At 37.6% G+C, this 14,302-nt stretch overlaps 1 protein-coding gene across 1 annotated transcript in view; it reads right to left on the reverse strand.

Annotated features, from left to right (window-relative positions):
* Window positions 1-7,647: 7,647 nt before the first annotated feature.
* PROS1 (protein S) overlaps window positions 7,648-14,302 on the reverse strand; it is a 70,683-nt gene continuing 64,028 nt past the window's right edge. Inside the window, exons 14-15 of the mRNA XM_055436044.2 lie at window positions 12,535-12,760; window positions 7,648-8,128 (exon numbers count right to left, since the gene is read on the reverse strand). Coding sequence (XP_055292019.2) covers window positions 7,968-8,128; window positions 12,535-12,760 — 387 coding nt within the window. The 3' untranslated portion in view covers window positions 7,648-7,967. The remainder of the gene's footprint in view (window positions 8,129-12,534; window positions 12,761-14,302) is intronic.

Consider the following 14,302-nt stretch of genomic DNA (forward strand, 5'->3'; position numbering starts at 1 on the left):
ATACTAGAATAAGTTACTTTTCCTATAGTAGAAGAGGGATTTTTGGTATGTTGTTAATAAAATCTTTTTTACCAAAAGCATGGCAAAATAAGTTGCATTTTAAAAATGGGTTGTACGATATAGCTTTTACTAAATGACTAAGATAAGAACACTCCTGAGAAAGAGCAAGTGATTTTATTTCCTAGTGGGTATGTCCAAGGGGTTGACAGGATCTCTTTTTTGAGGTGGCCTGGACTCTCATGCCAAACCAGTTAAATGAGAATCCTAAGCTGGAGGCTGGAGGGTGGAGCAGGGGTGGAGGAGAGGACATGAGTGGTCAGCGCGGTTAAAGGTCCACAGGCAGACATAAGAACGGACTTGTGGACACCGCCAGGGAGAGAGAGGGTAGGATGAATTGAGAGTAGCATTGACTGATACACGCTAAGGAGCAAAATAAATCGCTAGTGAGAAGCCGCTGCACAGCACAGGGAGCTCAGTTCAGTGCTCCCTGTGATTTACCTAAAGGTAATTTTACCTAAAGGTAACTACCTAAAGGTGATTTACCTAAAGGGGTGCGATGGGGGAGGGGGAGGGAGGGAAGTTCAAGAGGGAGGGGATATGCACATTCACATATGCTGATTCACACTGCTGTATAGCCAAAACTAACAGAACATTGTAAAGTAATTCTACTCCAATCAAATGTTTTTTAAAAGAAAATAAAGGTCCACAGGTGATTTTACTATGCAGCCGGTTTGACAACCACTAGTTCAATGTAAGCCCACTTTGCTTCACACCGTTGTTGACTGTATATTTAGCACTTAACCCAGGCTTTCTTTATGCTTGGCTCATCTTCCTTTGTGCTACCCAATTATTTTTCTCTAAATTTACCTGGTCTTTTCTGTTTTGTTTTTCTCTCTCTCCTTTTGTTCTCCCTAACGTTTTCTTCTTTCACCTTTCCTTTTAAATTTCGACTTCATTATCTCTGTCTCTTTTTAATCTCTCTGTAGATTTCAACTTATCACCACCTACTTTTATTTGTGTCTGCAGGGAAGAAGATATTTCTTTTTGTATTTTTCCCCATCTCGACCTTATCCTCTTCACCCAGTATCTTTTTGTACTCTTTGCTTCATCTCTTTCCTCTGCTTTATTCTTTATCTTGCGTCTTATCACGTTTCACTGAATCTCTGCTTTCATTTCCTTTGTATCTTCTCTCGTTTTCTCTTTGTTGTCTTGTGCTCTCCTACTTGTTTTGTTCACATGCACACGTACACACCCCTGTTCCTCTCTATCCTTGTCTCCTGTTCCTATTTCTCTCATTTTTGTTTTTGCTTTATATCTGTGGGCACATGCCTGCATGCATGTGTGTGAGTGTGTGTTTGTTTCAGTGTGTATGCACACATTCATATGCACATGGGAGAAATAAGAATGGGGAAGAAGTTGCATGAGGTTATGGAAGTACTCAGAGGCTGGACTTATGGCTGTCACTCTGGTTATCCATGGGAATCCTCTCATTTAGTTGCCAGGGATGGGGCCAGGGACTCTAACAAGCATTTTTGGGTTTGAGATCCACTGGTTTAAAGATGAAAGTCCTTGAAAGCTTAGGATTAAATATATGTATTTCTAGCAATGATTGACAGGAATAATCTTTTCGGTGTTGAGGATTATAGTGAAACAAGATCTCCGTGTGAGACATCATCTGAAAACATTGCAGGGAATGGGGCTTGGAGGCAGAGAAACTAATGAAAAGTTCTATTTATCTTACTGGGCCTAATTCAAAACAGCACCTCACTAGTTTTCCATTTCAAATCCATTCCTGCCTCCTCATAGCCCCCTGCAAATGTTTATTTCTCTGGTGCAGCTCTTACCAATCTTGGGCTAAGATTTGTATTACTTCTCCATTTGTCTGGTATCCCCTAAACTGTAAATATATTGACAACAGGAGTAGGGCACTTTCTCCACTTTTTCCTAGGGCAGTATCTAGCCTAGAGTTCTAATTACCATAGTTCCTTGGTATCTGAGGAAAACTGGTTCCAAAAGCTCCCCACAGATACCAAAATCCACAGATGCTCAAGTCCCTTATATAAAGTAACATCATATTTGCACACGTCCTCCTGTATACTTTAAATAACTTCCAGACTACTTATATTTAGGTTGGTGCAAAAGTAGTTACGGTTTTACTTTTAACTTTACCATTTATACTGGAATACAGTCTTAAATAAATGTGGTTTTGCTATATATAATTTTAATGTGCATTTCTCACTTTATATTCTTTTTTCTATGACATTTTATTTGCTGTTTATATATATTTTAGACTATAGAAATTATTTTAGACAAAAAGCAAATTCAAGCCATTTTTTGTTCAAGTTCAAAATGTGTCATAAAGCACCAGAGATAACGCGCAACATCAGCAATGCATTTGGCCCAGGAGCTGCTAATGAACATACAGAGCAGTGGTGGTTCAAGACGTTTTCCAAAGGAGATGAGAACCTTGAAGATGAGGAATGCAGTGGCCAGCCATCAGAACTTGACAATGACCAATTGAGAGTAATCATTGAAGCCGATCCCCTTACAACTACACAAGAAGTTGCTGAAGAATTCAACATTGAACATTCTACGGTCCTTTGCCATTTGAAGAAATTGGAAAGGTGAAAAAGCTTGATAAGTGGATGCCTCATGAACGATCACAAATCAAAAAAATTGTCATTTTGGAGGGTCGTCTTCTCTTACTGTACGGAACAACAAACCATTTTCTATGCAAAGAAAACTGGATTTTATGTGACAATTGGGGATGACCAACTCAGTGGCTGGACAAAGGAAAAGCTCCAAAGCACTTCCCAAAGCCAAACTTGCACCAGAAAAGGTCATGATCAGTGTTGGTGGTATGCTGCCTACCTGATTCACTACAGCTTTCTGAATCCCAGCAAAATCATTACATCTGAGAAGTATGCTTGGCAAATTGATGAGGTGTACAGAAAACTGCAATGTCTGCAGTCTGTGTTGGTTAACAGAAAGGGCCCAATGCTTCTCCATGACAATACCTGACTGCATGTTGCACAATCAACGCTTCAGAAGTTGAATGAATTTGCTCCAACTGCCATATTCACCTGACCTCTCACCAAATGAAGACCTCTCACTTCTTCAACACTTTCTATTCAGTTGAAATTAGCTCTTCAGACATTTTACCATCTTCAGTTTCACATGCACAGACTAGGTGCTTGATGAATATTTGTTGATTAACAAATTAGATATTTACAACACTACAGGTCCACTGTAGGTCAGTTTTCAGAGTCATTATCAGTATTTGTTTAACTGAATTAAATAACATACATTTGTCTTAAAACCATTAAGCTGATATTATTACCAAAAAGACTCTACTGACACAGCAGGTTATATGTACAGTTAGAGACAGAATTTTTTCACTCCAACAATATAACATTCACTATATAACAATCTAACATTTCTCTACCTATTTATTTACTAACATATATTATGATGGGATAACTAGTTAAGAATATTGGTGAAATATAAACTTTTGAACTTGGCTGTAGACTCTTGAGTCAGACATCCTGGGTTTGAATCTCAGCTTGCCAACCTGCTACATATATAAAGAAGTCTAAGACTGCCTGTTTTTCTGAACAGCCAGCTCTTAGTTTCTTTGGCTACCTTATACATGCCAAGTTGGCTCAAGAAGATACTCTCACCTCTGAAGTCTCCAGTCTCAGCTCCAGTGTCCAAAATGCTTTGTTTAAACTTTTATACTTATTGCATTTTATTTTATATTTATTATTTATATTTAAATAAGTAAGGTGTTTATTTTTGTGAACTACAGATAATAATGTTAGATCCTTCCTACATCAACTAGATCCTATCCCCATCTTCCTTTTCTTCAAATCAGTTTAGAGAAATACTCAGAGTTAAACAAGTGGTTTTTCTATCTAGAGACAAGTTACAGAATGAGACTTCAGATTCCACCATTTAAAACTTGAGCAAGAAAGATGATTTCTCACTAGTAAAGTTCAAACTTTGTCACATTATTCTCTCACAGAATTAGAATTCTTTTTGGAAAGGGCTTCTTGTGGGAAGAAGGTCAGCAAAGCCTGAGTCAGTAAGTTCTCTGGATGCTATTCTTATCTACAAGGTAATTGCAGATCCAAAGTACTGACAAAGTAGTAGACTGTGGCTCGGGAAATGTCTCCCAGCCTCAGTGTCCTGCCACTTGTTTCAAACTGCTCTAAGCTCAGTTCCCCTCTATTTCTGATCCTCTTCGCATCACATACCTCGGTTCAATAATCTGTTTTAGTAATCTGGCCTCATAGGATGCTGTTCCATGTAATTGCTCCTCACCTTCACACTCTGTAAACATGACCACACACAAGATAACCATGGGCTGGGCTGGACCCAAGCCCATCACTGGATGAACCTCTGACCAATGCCTCTTCTACAGGAGAAGAACTAATTTTCAAATATAAGTTCTCTGTGAAAGCTAGAAGCCTGCTATGGCAAGTAACCCATGTGCAAGATCACTGTCAAATCAGTTTTATTTGTAAGAAACAAACTACTCCTGTATAGAACAATGATTAAATTTTATTGCTTTAATTTCTGAGACAGTCTAAAACGACTGTTCAAGGAACACGAGTTTGAGGTCTACCATGGGCCTGGTGGCTCAGGCAGTAAAGAATCTGCCTGCAATGCAGGAGATCCAGGTTCAATCCCTGGGTTGGAGGAGGGGATGGCTATCCATTCCAGTACTCTTGCCTGGAAATCACATGGACAGAGGAACCTGGCGGGCTACAGTCCATGAGGTTGCAAAGAGCTGGATTACGACTGAGAGAGGAACACTTTCACTTTCACAGGCCAATTGAGTACTGTCACTTTCTATTCAGTTGAAATTAGCTCTTCAGACATTTCACCGTCTTCAGTTTCACATGCACAGACTAGGTGCTTGATGAATATTTGTTGATTAACAAATTAGATTTTTACAACACTTGTCCCTGGAGTTTCCAGAGTCCCTGTCTTCTCCCAAGCTCATACTATCAGTAACAATATCAAGACATCTGAAGTGAAATTATTTCACATAACACAGTCTTCTTCTACACTGATCATAGAGATTAGAGACCTAAGGGATTTCTAAAAGAAATAAAGGCAATTATTAAAAACACTTTTGAAAAAAGTCCTCTGTCCAGCAATAATACCAGTTCAGTTCAGTTCAGTCGCTCAGTCGTGTCCGACTCTTCGCGACCCCATGAATCACAGCACGCCAGGCCTCCCTGTCCATCACCAACTCCCGGAGTACACTCAAACTCATGTACCAGAATGAAAAAAAAAAATTGAAATTTGTTATAAGACTCACATATGGTGACTGAGACTGGAATTACAATTTCCAACAGGAGAAAAAGGTGAATAACTCTGTTCTCACAAATTAACCATTATTTCACTGATATGTAATCCATCTCTGCAAATGGTAAGGTGTATGGGACTCTGTAATGACCCTATCACTTAGATTTTCTCATGATACACAGCTCAAAAAGCACCAAATATCCTATTTGTCCTTCATGAAGCCACTGTTCTCTACCACTCTTTAAGAGTCTGTGTATCCTGGCAAAGATCAAGATCAAAGATCCAGATCCTTTCTCTTTCTAAGCCATTGTTTAAGTGCATCTCAAAGATAGATATTGTTTATAAATGACTCTCTGGAACCTCTGTGAAGATCACTGCATGTTGGAAAGTTTCTGTTTTTCATGGGAAAAGTGAAATTGACCCCCATAGCTACCCTTGTATCTGGGCATAATGAGAATTAGAGAACTCCTTCTGAAGGAAAATTCATTTTTTCCTTCCTTCTTTTTTAAGAATTTCCATTTACTTCCAGTTTTACTACTTCCTTACTTATTTATGCCACTGTATCAATAGTTGTTCACTGAAATTCACCATCCACCATGCATGGTGGCAGCCAGGGGAGAAATTACATCCAGTAAAATGATTTAGCACAATTTCTGGTATGTGTCAAACACTCAGCATGTTACTTTTGCTTCTCTTTCCTTTCTGAGCTCCAGTCCACAACTCAACCATAACTACTAATCAAATATTACAGCTTCATTTGTCTTTCTTAAAGAACTACTGTGCTGCATGAGAGTTACATGAATACTATGTAATTTTATGTTCTCTTCAAAGACTTGATAGAATATATATATTATTCATATAAATTTTCAAAATATCACCAGTTAATTATGTGTTACATAATGTAAAATGTCTATAGTGGAAAAAAGTTTACTTTCTAAAACTGTCAGTGAAACACCTAATACATACCCAATGTGAATGTTAAGTTTGAGAAGAATAAAACTGCCACTTGAAATGCATTACCAGTAAATACATAAATCTTACCCCCTTACTTTAAAGCTAGGATATCACAAAGACACACTATTAACTGTGTGCCTCTGTGGTTTATCCTTTCATTAAAATCTGTTCTAGTTTTCATAGCTCCTTTTGTTCTTCAACAATCACATTCTGGGATTGTACTCTGGTAATTAAGGTTTGATTCAAGGAAAACCAGAAACTTTCATATTATTTATTCTCTCATTTGTTCTTTCCATCATTAGGTTCTGCCTTTCCTAATCTACACTTGTGTGACTCACACAGCCAGATTTAAGGATTTCTACACCCATTCGAACTGAACTGAACACCCATTCCAACACAATATATTAGCCTCATAAAATTCAGTCACTAACCAACAAAATTCATGTGCTGCTCTTATGAAAATTTGTCCCACTCATTATGTAATTCAGTAATAGCCCACTTATTATCTAATTCAAATGTGAAAACAGGTGAAAGAAAGATGAAGTCAAAGCTGGTTTCTCTGAGGGACTGTTTTGGAATAAAGCTTTAAGGCCGTCCACTCAATTCACACTTAACTTTTCTGCTTTCATTACGAAACAATGAAAACAAAGTATCTCCTCTGATCCACAGTGTCAGCAGCAAAACCCATTAACAGTTCCTGGGATATAAAAAGAGAATCTGATTAATAAAAAAAAAAAAAGTCTAATCTTTTTATTTTCCTTTGTGCTTAAGTTTCACTCGTTCCAGTTTCACTTGTTCACAGGGCGCTGCATAGAGAGGGGCCACATACAGCGGCCTCATACATGGCCCTTCAGATCAGAGTTCCTCTTGTGAGCTGGCTGCGCCAACACCTCAAGTAAAGGGACTGTGTGCAGAAACACCACGCAGGACCCTTAATTCAAGATGGCGGAGGTGGTGGGCCCTGTGCAGAGACGCTTCGCTCCACAGTGTTCTGGAGCATGAGCAGCAAAGCTGTCTGCTCTGCTAGAATTCCACCCCCTCCCACCGCATCCCACCCTCCTCCCACTTTACATAGGAGATCCCTATAAAGCTGCCCGGCCCACAGCCTGTCAGAAGAGCTTGTAGTCTAGAGTTGTAACTCACATCTCTCATTTTCAGATCCAAGGATAACCTTCCTTTGCATCTGAAGAACCAAACTAGGTCTCCTATTGGTTCGAGTTACACGAGGTAGACGGTCCCTTATTTGAAGACTGACTTGGGAGGACTGGTAACAATGGAATTTAGTTACAGGTACTTTTGTTTGGATTCTAACAAAGGTTTAACTTCCTTGACTCCTCCCCCCGCCCCCCCCAAACAAAACAGATAGTTAAACCCTAGTTCATGATGATAAAATTAAACTTTACTTTTACAAACATAAAAAAAGAAGAAATGTCATTTGTCACAAAAAATTCAAATTAAAAATTTTTATAGGTTTCATTAATTTCTAGACAGCAACAGAGGTAAGAATATTTTTAATGTGATTCATATCACAAGAGAATCTTGTTTTCTTGAAAAAGGACCTTTTTAAAATTCCAGGAAGGTTAAAGTACCACAAAATAATCAAGATATGCACATTGTAGGTAAAACACTTCAGCTATTATTGAAACTAAGTATAATTACACACAGAAAAAAGATATTATCAGCAGAGAAAAAATGCCTTAAGTATGCTTTGTCTTCTGCCAAACTGATGGACACGAGTGAGCTCTAATATCATTATGTTTAGAAATGGCTTCATCCAAATCCAACTGTACACCATTAATGTTCACTTCCATACAGCCTTGATAAAAGGCATTCACTGGTGTGGCACTGAATGGAACATCTGTTAAAACAGAATATTAAAATATTAGCCCAAGACTTTTAGCCTCTTACTTGCTTATAGTTAGAGGAATTATTCAGACTGCTCATTTTCAATTAAATTCTAATCCTAAAGGAAAAGTCAATAATGTAATTCTGTTCAATAAGTTCATATTAAGTGACTTCTGTGTTATAAAATGTTGTGTTTGGTACCGAATTCAGCATAACTTGAGTTCCTCTGATTCTGTAAAAGTTCCAGACAAACCTCAGATAAATAAACATGCTTCAGAAAGAGTAGAAAATAGCATATTCTTACTTGTGGTGTTCTACTTTATTTCCTCATTAAATCTGAGCAATAGGTTAAGCAATATTAAGACATTTTTTTCAACTCAAAATTATAACTATTTGGAAATCATTTTAAATGCCATGATAAATATGTCTCTTTTATTATTGCTGGAATATAAGTAGAGTTCTGTATTTTCCAAAGAAATAGTGCCTTGCTGAGCATACAGTAGCAGGTCATAATAGGGAATTCACTGTTATGTAATGTTTGGTGTTCTGAAAAATAACAGTTTTAATAATACTTCAGTGAATAGGGCCTCAAGGCTTTCCTACACTTTTACTCTCCTTACCAAACTCAATATTTAGGCAACATCCTTGGATTACTGAGAACTATGGTTCATCTTCAAAACACCCACCTCTCTACTTGCTTCATCTTTTCTTGGCATCTAATGTCCATAAATTTTAATTCCCAATGGATATTTTTCAGCTCTTATTCTTCCTCTTCAGTACATTATACAAATATATATTATATACTTATTTATATATATATATATACTTCAAATTTCCCACTTCTAACTTGCCAATGTAGTGAATAAATCCACACTTTTCTATGGGCTCAGCATTTGTTAAGAAATGGTTTCAAGTCTGGCTGACTATCATAGGCTATACCATTATTATAAATATCCCTGGAATCATCTATTTCACCTGATTTTTAATTCATAATATGTGACTTAACAGCCTATTTTGTATATCAATTAAGAAATTATCCATTCCCTAGTTCACACTCTTCAGTTCAGTCCAGTTCAGTTGCTCAGTCGTGTCTGATTCTTTGTGACCACATGAACCGCATCACGCCAGACCTCCTTGTCCATCACCAACTCCCAGAGTTCACTCAAACCCATGTCCATAGAGTTGGTGATGCCATCCAACCATCTCATCCTCTGTCATCCCCTTCTCCTGCCTTCAAGCTTTCCCAGCATCAGGGTCTTTTCCAATGAGTCAGCTCTTTGCATCAGGTGGCCAAAGTATTGGAGTTTCAGCTTCAACATCAGTCCTTCCAATGAACACCCAGGACTGATCTCCTTTAGGATGGACTGGTTGGATCTCCTTGCAGTCCAAGGGACGCTTAAGAGTCTTCTCCAACACCACAGTTCAAAAGCATCAATTCTTCTGTGCTCAGCTTTCTTTATAGTCCAACTTTCACATCCATACATGACCACCGGAAAAACCATAGCCTTGACTAGAAGGACCTTTGTTAACAAAGTAATGTCTCTGCTTTTTAATATGCTATCTAGGTTGTTCATAACTTTCCTTCCAAGGAGCAAACACGTCTTTTAATTTCATGGCTGCATTCAGAATCTTCAGTGATTTTGGAGCCTCAGAAAATAAAGTTAGCCACTGTTTCCCCATCTATCTGCCATGAAGTGATGGGACCAGATGCCATGATCTTAGTTTTCTGAATGTTTAGCTTCCAGCCAACTTTTTCACTCTCCTCTTTCACTTTCATCAAGAGGCTTTTGAGTTCCTCTTCACTTTCTGCCATAAGGGTGGTGTCATCTGCATATCTGAGGTTATGATATTTCTCCTGGCAATCTTGATTCCGCTTGTGCTTCTTCCAGCCCAGCGTTTCTCATGATGTACTCTGCATATAAGTTAAATAAGCAAGGTGACAATATACAGCCTTGACGTACTCCTTTCCCTATTTGGAACCAGTCTGTTGTTCCATGTACAGTTCTGACTGTTGCTTCCTGGCCTGCATACAGGCTTCTCAAGAGGCAGGTCAGGTGGTCTGGTATTCCCATATCTTTAAGAATTTTCCAGTTTATTGTGATCCACACAGTCAAAGGCTGTGGCATAGTCAATGAAGCAGAAATAGATGTTTTTCTGGAGCTCTCTTTCTTTTTTGTTCATACTCTTAATGTCTCAATTTCAACTTTTCCTCAATTTTTCCTCATGCTTTCTAAACACATCTTGCCTAAAATTAGTCCTCAGTGCTGTTGACAGAGTCCTGGAATCACAGAAATTCTGACATTTTTACTTCTGAACTCTTTCATTGTTTGTTTGATTTCCTAAAATTGCATTCAATTAATTTGTGAATAAGGTAGTAGGTGGATTTCAATGTATTTAGAATTCATTCATTTGAACCATAATTATACTTCCTAATAATTAATCACATTAATGTAACTATACATGTATACCTATCAATGGATATATCTATCTAAAGGATCTATTTATAACTTTTATAACCTATTTACTATATCTTTTATATATATATATCTTGGCTGTGCCACTTGGCTTGGCAATTTCAGTTCCCCTGCCAGGGATTAACCTGGGCCACTGCAATGAAAGGGCTTTCCTGGTGGATCAGTGGTAAAGAATGTGCCTGCCAATGCAGGAGATGTGGGTTTGACCCCTGGGTCAAGAAGATCCCCTGGGGAAGGAAATGGTAAGCCATTCCAGTATTCTTGTCTGGAGAATTCCATGGACAGAGGAGCCTGGCGGGTTACAGTCCATGGGGCTGCAAAGAGTCAGACAAGACTGAAGCCACTTAACATGCACGCACGTGCAACAATGAAAGCACCAAAGTCTTAACCACTGGACCACCAGGAGAATCTGCTACAGTCTATTTACTTATATTCCCCCCAAACCTAGAGAAAATTTCTACTTACGGGAAATGAACACACTGGGCAGTTCAAGTATTTTAAAGATTAGTATAAGTTTAGACACCAACCTATTCAAAAATGTTTCTAAAAAATTTTCTGCCTCAATTTTTTTTGTCATTTAAAGTACAGTGTTGATGCCAATGTCATATTTTCCCATATTAACCACTTTTCCTCCAGTTTTCCCTATCTTGGTAAATGGAATCTTCACCTATGCAACTGTTCATGCCAAATACCTAAGAGATTCTTTCAATCATTAATTTCTATTAGTTTTGAATCTCACATAAATCTCCAAACTACTCACTGTATATTGTCTCTGCTAACATCACCCCAGTCCAACAGCTTCCTCAGCTTCCTCATGCACAAAATGGAGACAACAAAAGTACATTCCTCATAGGACTACTTCAAATATTAAATGATACACTTGAAACACTCTGCACAATGCCCAGACTGTTTGTTATGCACCATTCGAGGCAGCATAGTTGTCACCACTGTTATTGTAAGTGCTTCTTCATCCGAACTGCTTCATTAGCCTCCAACTCATCTCATCCACTTATATCTCCCCCTATCCATCTGTATCCATCATGCAGGGGAATATTTTTAAACTTCATCATTGATATACCACTTCCTTGTCTACAATTTTTTAATTATTCTTACGGCTCCAATAGGACTCTGAACCAGGTCTATAATAATCCCACCCACCACCCATTTCACAGCCTCCTCTTGCATGACCACCCCCCTTGCTCAGTGTGCTCTCATGGTACTGATCTTCTATACATTCCTCAAGCATGTCAACCCTTTTCCATTCTGCCATGGACAATTTGCATACTAGCTCCAATCTCCACCCTCATTACCTGGTAAACTTCATTTAATCAGAGTTATATCTTATTCTCTTCTTCAGAGAGCTTGTTCCTGACCCCCACAACCAGACCAAGGCCTCATTTTTCAGGCTCTAAAAGCAACCCCAACTTTTCCTTCATAGAAGTTATGAAAATTTTAATTTTTTAAATATTTTCCTCATCAGTTGTTTAATATCTGCCTCTGTCACTAGATGGTAAAGGTCTTAACAGCAGAGATTGTATCCATTTGTTTATTGATGTGTCTCTATTGCCTGAGACATAGGGTCTTAATAAATATTGGGTTAGTGATGGTTGAATTGAAGAATAAACAGTAAACTCAGAAGACAATTGTGAGTATAAAATAAAAATGGCAAATCATTTCTGGCTACGATAGTCAAATGCATCAAAACTTGGTTAGTTTCAGTTTACCATTAAAAAAATTAAATAAAAATGACCAATAAAATGTTCATGCAAGCCCCCAGAAAAATGATAATAGTTACTGGAATTTTCTCTTCCCTTCTGATGCCCCTTTACAATTACATATGCTCTCTATATATGCAGATGCTGTTTTCCTAAAATTGCATATTTAAAATACTATCAATTTCATTGAAAATACACTTTTTAAAACTGAAGACAAAGTGAGAAGATACCTGGAAGGCCACCCAGGTAAGTGGCCACTGTTCCTTTCATTGCTTCATCCAAGATGGCAAATTGTCTTTGAAAGCCTTCAGAGTGGAAGCTATCGTTTCTAACTTGAGTTAATAGTTCCAAATTGTTTCTGTTGACTCTGATGTCCAGAAAGGTTTGCTGATCAGAACATAGACTTAGGGCCTCTATCCGAGCTATTACCATACTTGCAACAGATACCAGGATATCCTGAAGAACAAAGACTCATTATAAAGAAATACTAACAGTAATGACAAATAAAAGAGATTTTGGTTTTTAAAATTCAAAAAACTGAATTTCAATGAGGTGGGGAAAATATGATAGAGCCTTCAAGTTTAAATGAAAAAAACTTCTATTATCATAATCATTATTTTTGAATATACATTAGTTTTACAAAGTCCAGGTTTAGCTAAGATGTGAATGTACAGCAGGTTCTGAAAATTCAAGAAACCAATGGGAACTTAGTAATAACTTAAGCAATAAATTTCTTTTCATGTGCCTTCCCAATTTTAAAACTTGCATATGGAAAAGGAAGAAGTTGAATCATTCTTTGTTGGGGAAAAGACTTAGAAAACTTAAAGTGCTTTAGTAAGCACATCCAGCAAGACTGAAAGGTTTATTTGTGCCACACAAGAAATCCTGTAGACTTGGGACAAACTGAGTAAAGTCTCTGAGAAAGAAAAACCAGGACTGTAAGTTACAGAGTATTTGTCAGAAGGTTGTCAAATATATATACATACATATATATGTGTGTGTTTATTTATTTTCTGAATGTTTAAACTGCTGATACACTAAATTACTCAACTTGCCAAGAGTCATCTATGCAGATAGCTTACTAGCATAAAGAGGAAATATAAAAAGGGAGAGAAAGTAAAATCAAAACTAAGGAAGTGGGTGTTATGATGCTTTCCAGATAGCAGAAAGATAGTCTGAAGTATTTAAAGAAACACAGAAAACATAGACAAGATAAAATAAATATCAAGGACATGGCACGTGTTAACTTCCTCTACTATCTGAAAGTAGTATTGAAGGCAGGATTTCCGTTTTGCTTTAAAAAAAAAAAAAACCAAATTATCTGAAACCCAAATGTAGCAAGCTCCTGTAGTTGACTGGAGATAAAAACTTAACAGGATTTTTTTCAGGTTGCTTACAGTTAACCATCAGAAACTCCCCCCAACCATCCCTTAAGTTGCAAACAGCATCTCTTTTTATCACTATAGACATTATTCAATAATATGTCTCTTTCCAAAAGCCACAGAGAACATCCAAGTCAACCATGGCACAAACGAAAGCTACTTGCTGTAACTTGTTGGAATCCACTGCGGATGACACAAAGATAGAATTATTAGCCTCTAATAGAAGCCTGAATAATACAGACCTTCTGATAACTCTCATGTTTTCTTTTATCTGAGAGTGTTTCCTGTTCTTCCTTCTAATTTCAAGGCAAAGTTGCCAGTAGGGAGCCAAGCAGACTGGTTTTAGTTTTCCCTAGTCTTTCCTAACTTACTATTGGGAGAAAAGATTAAGAGTACCAGAAAGCACAAAAATTTGTAATTAGACACTGAATATTTCAGAGTGGACTGCAATCAGACTCACTTCTATTCTGTTAGTACAGATAAATTCCCATGATACTTCAAAGATTCTGACTAAGGGTGGATCTCTATGTACTCAGAGAAGGCCCCAAGCAGCCTTTGTGGGAGTCTGCCTAATCTAAACTATAGATACAATACATAGGTTTTTCCGTTTTCCCCT

This window comes from Moschus berezovskii, chromosome 1 (genome assembly GCF_049115385.1).
Source record: "Moschus berezovskii isolate FMDL1 chromosome 1, NW_MosBer_1.0, whole genome shotgun sequence".
In the NCBI taxonomy this organism is placed as follows: domain Eukaryota; kingdom Metazoa; phylum Chordata; class Mammalia; order Artiodactyla; family Moschidae; genus Moschus; species Moschus berezovskii.